The 8,514-nt window shown below is 32.1% G+C and overlaps 1 protein-coding gene across 1 annotated transcript in view; it reads right to left on the bottom strand.

The window, feature by feature from the left end:
- Positions 1-873: 873 nt before the first annotated feature.
- LOC109066365 (PDZ domain-containing protein GIPC3-like) overlaps positions 874-8,514 on the bottom strand; it is an 11,480-nt gene continuing 3,839 nt past the window's right edge. Inside the window, exons 2-7 of the mRNA XM_042711633.1 lie at positions 7,978-8,163; positions 6,957-7,137; positions 3,676-3,785; positions 3,518-3,599; positions 2,512-2,665; positions 874-1,430 (exon numbers count right to left, since the gene is read on the bottom strand). Coding sequence (XP_042567567.1) covers positions 2,514-2,665; positions 3,518-3,599; positions 3,676-3,785; positions 6,957-7,137; positions 7,978-8,163 — 711 coding nt within the window. The 3' untranslated portion in view covers positions 874-1,430; positions 2,512-2,513. The remainder of the gene's footprint in view (positions 1,431-2,511; positions 2,666-3,517; positions 3,600-3,675; positions 3,786-6,956; positions 7,138-7,977; positions 8,164-8,514) is intronic.

Below are 8,514 nucleotides of genomic sequence, written 5' to 3'. Positions count from 1 at the left end.
ATGCTAAATAAACATTAGCATGACTAGCTGCAAATAAACCATGTTAAATTCGGTAATGTGGTGTTTTTGAGAGCAGAAAAGTGGGCGGGGCTTGATTTAATCAGTTGGCCAGTGATTGAATGATGATAAGTGACAATTGGTTGGAGGGGGAGGAGTTAAAATATACTTTTTTTTCAGCAGTTCCTGGACTTTTTCCATTCATTTTATCCATAGAGATTTTTTTTTTTCTTTTAAGTCTTCTGTAAAGAGTTTAAAGCCACAATCAAACCAACAAGCTATGATGTAAATCCCAAATCTCTGATTGGAAACAAAAAAGTACTTGAAAATCAGACAAAAGACAAAGAAGTATACTTGATGGAAAGTACGAATTACGAATGACAGTCAAATTAGAAAAACGTTGACAAAATAGAAAATGATTGGTTTAAAAAGGTTTATTGTAGGGAAATAACATTATATATATATATATATATATATATATATATATATATATATATACTTAATCTACTTAAATTTATATATATATATATATATATATATAAACACAAATATTTAAGTGGTTTGAGAGCATAGAGAGGTTGCATCATTCACAGAGTGGGCGGAGCTCTTGTCACCATTCTCTGATTGGTGGAATTTTTCTGCAGAATCATGGGTAATGTAGTTTTTTCTTTTGTAAGTTGAATAAGATAAAGCGGATAAACCATTGATTGATGGAAAAAAAATGAATAGGATTTTTACTTCTGGACTCTATAAGACCCAAAAACTAGTTTTTACAAAGTAAATAGTGGTAATTTTGATTTCACGGTGACTAAAGGAGATTTATGAGCCATTTTGGTGGCTCTCTTTGATGTGAATTAATTGTGACCGCACAAAAAGTCCATTTGTGGTATGTTTTTAATCTTCACACATATTCAAATGTGTCACATCAGGTCATCTAAAACGGGAACGTACAATCGTGTAGTAGATTAAGTTAAATACACATCGAATGTGTGCGTAGAACTGATTAAATATTTGATTATTTTTATATACACAAGCTAATCGTGTCACATGATCTGTCATTAATCATAAAAGACCATTCATTTCACCTGTAACACGATATATTCATGCAAAACAAACAGAGGCTAGGCTAATGCTAAGCTAAGCTAACATATATTTGATCATAATACTTCTAAAAGTCAAATTAATCACGTAAAACATGTTAAAAGACTGGTTTACGCCGTTGTTAGCTGTACACTTTGGTGGGAAATACAGTTTGACCTACTTTATACTGCTTTACACACTTGAATGTTTCCGTTAGCGCGCCGATTAGCCGCTAATACCTTGACGTTCTCCGTTCCTCGGGACCAGCATGGGAATTGGGAGGATTGTGTATATGAAAACAGATGACAGACGTCACATATCAAGCCGAATGTCTCTCAGATGTCTGATGTACTCTGAAAAACACAGACGAGGAACACCATGTGCTAGTGTGAGACAGCATTAGCCTGAAGCTTCTAATGATGTTTGTCCAGCGTCAGGAAGAAAGACCCGCTAATGGTTTTCTGTAAGTGTGTGTGTGTTTGAAAGCTGCCCGTAAATAAACGCCTCCTGAGATGAGCTGCTTTATGTGTTCTCTGTGTGCTGGTAGATCTCGTAACTATACGTGTGATTCTCAAAAGCATCTCCATTGAGAGCCATTCAAGAGCAATTACGTATTAGGACTAAACTACAATATTTCATTAAAAAATTTTAAATACTTCATTATATTTTTTATATACTTTTTAAAAGTATTTTAAAGTAGCCTTTATTCTTATATTTTCAGTTTTACTACAGTTTTTGTTTAAATAATTTTATATTAAATTGTTTCTTATTTTTTCCAGTTTATAGTTATTTCGTTTGGTTGCTAGTGCAACATTTCTAAGTTTTTTTTTATTATTTAGTAAGTTTTTAATCTAATATTTATATGCTATTTTATTTCAGTTATTGAAAATGTTTGATATTATAAATTAAATAAATTTGCTATGTATAACAAAGAAATAAACAGCATTATTTACCTAAATATACTTTTACGTTGTTAACGCTATATGAAAACTGCCACACATTTTGAGGCAATGCAAATGAATCATTAAATGAAAGATCAGGGAAAATTATATATATATTATTTATTTTTTTTAATATATATTTGAAACTAGCATAGATAAATATTATGTGTTTATATTATATATATATATATATATACCACACATTTTATAATATATATTTGAAACTAGCATAGATAAAAGAATATAAAGTATGAATTTATTAATATTATATTTGTTAAATAATTATATTTTATATTTTTTTTATATTTGATATATTTGACTATATATATATATATATATATATATATATGCAAAGCTAACATATGTAACTCCTAAATTTTAATATGTAAATTAAATATAAAAATGTACCAAAATTATACTTATGAAAACAATCTCACTACAAGACAGAAAAAAAAAACTTTTTTCCTTCAAAATACTTTAGGACTCGCATTACCTCTAAATGCGTCCATTCTTTACGTCTCCCATAGCCTCCCAAACATCGAATAGAAAGACGTCAGGAAAGCCGAAGTCACCCAGAACAGAGTCGAGCGCCTCGGCGAAATCATCTGTGCTCTTCTTGTTCTTCCCGGCCTCCACGATGGTAGTCGCTGAAGGACACAAATGAGACACAAGTTTAAGAATGTAGCACTGCATCAGTGTCTCAGCAATGGATGCTCTGCAGTGAATGGGTGCCGTCAGAATGAGAGTCCAAACAGCTGATAAAAACATCACAATAATCCACAGCACTCCAGTCCATCAAGTAAATCCATAACTCCAGTCCATCAGTTAACATCTGGAGAAGACAAAAGATGAAACAAATCCAGCATTAAGACGTTTTTAATGCATAATCCATAATAACACTTCCTCCAGCGAAAAAGTGCATCTGCTGTTGTCTCTCACATCAAAATCCAGACACATATTTGTTTAGAGCTGTTTAAACACTGCTTGATCTGTGCAGATTTCTCTCCTGATTCACACCATATTATGGATTATAGACTCGTATTTTACGTCTTAATGCTGGATTTGTTTCAGCTGTATGTTACCTGATGGACTTCAGCTCTTTTCATCACCAGATGTTAACTTATGAACCTTACATCCTTACATCACTTGTGGATTATTGTGATGTTTTTATCAGCTGTTTGGACTCTCATTCTGACGGCACCCATTCACTGCAGAGCATCCATTGCTGAGACACTGATGCAATGCTACAATTCTACAAATCTTGTGAAGAAACAATCTCGGACGATCTGAGGAAGAGTCAATTTTCAGCTAATTTTCATTCTTGGGTGAACTATTCCTTTAATTTGTTTTTTTTGGAACGAGTCGATCCCAGGAGGCCACGGAATGCTTCCAATAATGCTCATGATGAAATGCACAGAATTCATGGGAATTACAGAGACGTTCCGCTCGGGTCGCGCAGGCCTTTTACGGTAAACGTCCCAATCTCAGAGGAATCTCACCGAGCTCGAGGTCCCGAATCCCCATGTAACTCTCCAGCAGGTCGTCGACCTTCTCGATGGCCTTGTCTTCGAACTCATCGGGCTGTTGAAAGATAAAAGCTTGGAGATGGGCAGCAAACGTAATGTTGAAAAGGCCTGGGATTTGCACCCTGACTCACGATTTCCTCCAGCGTGGCCGATCCTTTGGAGCGCAGCCGCAGCGTCTCTTTCCCGCTCACCATCTTTCCCTCGCTGGACTTTGGTGCTCGCGTCCTCTGGCCTATCATGTCTGATCGACACACAAACACAAACACACTCAATCACTTCAGTGCATTAGCGATCGCCATCTGGGTCGCGTTTTCATGTGGGTGCAACGGAAAAAAACAGGAAAACAGATTGAATCATCAAGAGAGCGACTGAGTTTCCTATTAACGGCTTTGAATTTATGAGAAATCATGCAACTCATATCCGCCTTGGGATTACAGTAAATGTAAGCATGATATTTCACTAATATATCATTTGATTCGTCGTTTTTGTTTAGTTGTACTTGATGTACTGTAATAACCAAAACTGAAATAAAAAGGAATGAATACGATATAGACGTGTTTTAAAAGAAACCAAACCTTACAAAATGACAAAAACCCAAAAGAAAATTATTTAAACTTAGTATGAAAATGGAAAATATAAAAATTAATTCTATGATATAATAATGATACTAAAATATTTTTTCTGGCGAATCAAAACAATGTTTCACTGATTCACGGCATTTTTATAACTAAATTTATATTGAATTAAATTGTTTTAATTCTCCTGCTCAGGCCAAAACTACTATATATTCAACGTTATATATTTTGTTCTATACACTTATATTTTTATATTAATATCAGTGCTGCCAAACGATTAATCATGATTAATCGCATCCAAAATAAAAGTTTTTGTTTACATGAATAATTACTATATATAAAAATAAAAATACAAATACACACATATCAAATATAATAAAAATATAAAAAAAAAATCAAAAAAAAACCAAATATATACTGTATGTGTGTGTATTTAAAATATTTTAAAAATATATACTCTATGTGTGTGTATTTATATATATATATATATATATATATATATATATATATATATATACATATACACATATATATATATATATATATATATATACATAATAAATATACACAATGCACACACATACATTATGCAAATAAAAACTTTTATTTTGTATTCGATCATTCGCGATTAATCTTGTGACAGCACTAATATATATATGTATTATATATTAACATATATAACGTAATATTTCATTAATATCTAAACATTATGGTTATGATAACAATAATCACTACCCCATTTTTAAAAAAACTACTTATTATAAAAAATAATACAACTACAAAAAACAAAAATATATATATATAGTATAGTTTTCCCCATGTTTTGTAAAAATGCTTCTAATTTACAATAATAGTTCAACTACAGTCAAGCTAAACGTTTAAAACAGGAGTTAGCTTCGCTACAAGCTACAAACAAAAAGCTAACTTAACTGAACCTATTTCAGGAGGCAACATTGCTTTAAATATGCAAAGCTAAAGTATAAAAGCTAAACTAAACTACTGTGGCGCTATAGAAAAGTACTTGTAGTTAGTTAGTTAGTTAGCGAGATACAGGTTGCTAAGTTCGGCATTAGCCGCAAATAAGCCAGTGGCTGACATTTTTTTCTTTGATCTTCTCTACAAACACAGTGAGGGAATTGTTCGCGCGCTCGGGAGCGTAATTACCCGCGCTTTTCTCACAAAGGCTAATCCATCACTGAAAACATCCAATTAGCTAATGCTATAATGATAATCAACGGCCTTTCAGTTATTAACGGCAGTAATTGCCTGTCACCGAAAGCAGAGGCTGCTGTGCGCGCGCTTCAGCTAATTATCTGAGTCTGTAATTAGTCAGACCTGTGCGCGGCTAATTACTAGCTCGTTAGTTCATACAGACGCGGATCAGCTTCACAAGCAGCTCCTGTCAAACCCTGCAACGTTTCCTTGATAAATGACTCTTTTCCCTTCACGTCGGTGTTTAAAACTGAATTTATTGTACAGAACAATTTGAGGAAATGTCCTCTTCAAGCTCACGGGTCACAGTTATTTGAGGTCATTGGTATAAATGACCTTTCTGAACCACAACTGTGTGTGTTTTACTTGTATATAAAATTAACGTAAATGTAGCCTAATGAATTAATGTTAATAGTATACATTATATAGGCTACTCTATATATATTTATATAAATATATACCATTTACACGATTTTAAATTGTAATTACTTCTCAGGACAATAAATATGTATGTAAATATGCATTTATTATTAAATATATATATTTTTGGTCAAGTAGGGGATTCAAAAGAAATTGTTCATTGAGTCACAGCATTTTTATTTTATTAATTTAGTGTTATTTTATATTTAAACTCTGCTTTTCAGGCCAACATTACTATATCTTCAACATTAGCCTACATATTTTCATTCTTTTTTTGTATGTTGTATATTTATATATTAAATATTTAAATATTTCATAAAACGTACATTTCTAGTTTTTTTTTAAATTAATAAATAATAATATACTATGCATTTATTATTAAATATGTATTTTATATATATATATATATATATATATATATATAAATATATATATATATATAATATAATTATTTAAATAACTATAGTAGTATATGACTCAAATTCCATATTTTTAAAAAACACAGTAGCCTATATTTATATTTTTAAACGCATTTTGTAATATTTATTTAAATGTAATTTCTTTTTCACTATTTGACCACACGATGGCGCTCTACTCTTCAATATATAACCACTACAATTTTTTTTATTTAAATATGTAAAATATTGTGTGTGGGTAAATATTTTTATGAGATGTGTGTGTGTGTGTGTGTGTGTGTGTGTGTGTGTGTGTGTGTGTGTGTAAATATTTCAATAATATTCTGTAAATATGTTTAAAGCTAACAAAATAATGATTAACATACTACAAACATAAATGTTTTAAACGTACATAAATATAATTGTGTTTTATATGGTATATTTTTAAATGAATACATGTAAAATGATTTACATTACATATTACACATATAATAAAATAATATATTGTTATTATATTTTCATTAAGATACTACCCTAATATATAATACCTTTATGTACTACTATGTTATTCCTCAGTGTGAACACACGATGGCGCTGTTCTCCTAAATATAAGGTCTGTAGTGAGTCAATGTCACTGAGTTGATGAGTTTTCGAGATTGCCGAAGTGTCAGATGTGTGTGTGTGTGTGTGTGTGTGTGTGTGTGTGTGTGTGTGTGTGTGCATGCGTGTGTGTGTGCGTGTGTGTGTGTGTGTGTGTGTGTGTGTGTGTGTGTGTGTGTGTGTGTGTGTGTGTGTGTGTGTGTGTCTCACCGAAGGCTTTCTTGGGCTCGACCAGGCGCAGGGTGAATGGTGCTCCTCTCAGCTGCTCCTTCAGCATCTTGGCCACTTCATAATGCCGACATCCCACAATGCTCTGGTCATTAATGGCCTCGATGTGATCGCCGACACACACCGTCTTTATTCGGTCAACGGTGCTGCCTTCCTTTATCCTCTAAAACAAAACATATGACATAATACGACAGTATAATAATATAATATAATATAATATAATATAATATAATATAATATAATATAATATAATATAATATATGTATCCTATTGATTCTGGTGTACATTTGTTTTTTGTTTAACATTTAAAAACACTGTTTTTCTTACATGCTTATAACTGTTTTAGAATTTAATTGTATTTTTTAACTGCTTTGTTTTATTTTTCCACTTCTTTGGTTATTTTATATATATATATATATATATATATATATATATATATATATATATATATATATATATATATCCTTTAATTTCCTTGTAGTAACATTTTTTTTTTTTTTGGACGTCAAATTCTTAATATTCCTAAACTTGTCCAAAATTATTACAGCATTATTTCATTCATTCAGTCATTCTCTTTTTTCCTTTTGTTTTCATTTTGTTGTATATATATATATATATATATATATATATATATATATATATATATATATATGTAATTTATTTATTTACTTATTTATTGTATTTTCAGGGACTCAAATGCTAAGATTCTCAAAAATCCATAATTTCTTTTTTTTTTTTTTAATCAATTTTTTTGCTGTAAAAATGTATTTTTGTTGTATTTTCATTTTGGAGGCTCAAATTCTTAATTTTACCAAACTGGTCTGCAATTATTCCAAAATTAAAAAAAAAAAATAATAATATTTAATTCATTGCTTCTGTTTTGATTTTGTTGTTTGCTTGTTTTTGTTTTTCCCGGGGGCTCAAAGGTTACGATTCTCAACACTCCAGACTAGTTTTCCTGGAAACCGTTAACTGGTTGCCCTGGTTACCCTGGTCAACGCACTTTGATGAAGGCGTATCCCGCGCCGTTGTCGGTGATGGTCAGGCCGAGCGCGTCCTCGGTCTTAACCACTTCCACCTCTTTGGTTTCTCCCCTCACGTGCGCGAAGATGAAGTCCTCCAGACCGATCTGGCCGCCCAGCAGCTTCTGCATGTCCACTTTGTGCGAGTTCAGCGTGCAGAAGAGGATCTTGAGACAAAAACAGACACCAGAACAGAACCTTTACCGGCGTTTTCCACCGTGAGCGCGCCCGGTCACGCGCACCACACGCGCTAGATGCAGCTGTGGCGGTTAACTAGTATTTTTATATGGTTACTCTCGAGTAAACTAATGTTGTGTGCCAATAGTGAGTTAGCATCGATGAGCGTCGATTAAAACATGATTTGTATTCGTATTACAATGTTTACCGATGCTAACAGATGCTAACACTCCTGTTTGCTAGCATTCAGTCGCGAGTCTCCTTGTCAATATTAAAATATTTTTCTACTAGAATTAATCTGCAGCTAAAACGACTGGTATTAAATATTTTCAGCTTTACAG

The sequence above is a fragment of the Cyprinus carpio genome, chromosome A22 (assembly GCF_018340385.1).
Source record: "Cyprinus carpio isolate SPL01 chromosome A22, ASM1834038v1, whole genome shotgun sequence".
Classification (NCBI taxonomy): domain Eukaryota; kingdom Metazoa; phylum Chordata; class Actinopteri; order Cypriniformes; family Cyprinidae; genus Cyprinus; species Cyprinus carpio.
The sequence above is the reverse complement of the archived record's forward strand: the minus strand, read 5'-3'. Positions and strand labels throughout refer to the sequence as shown.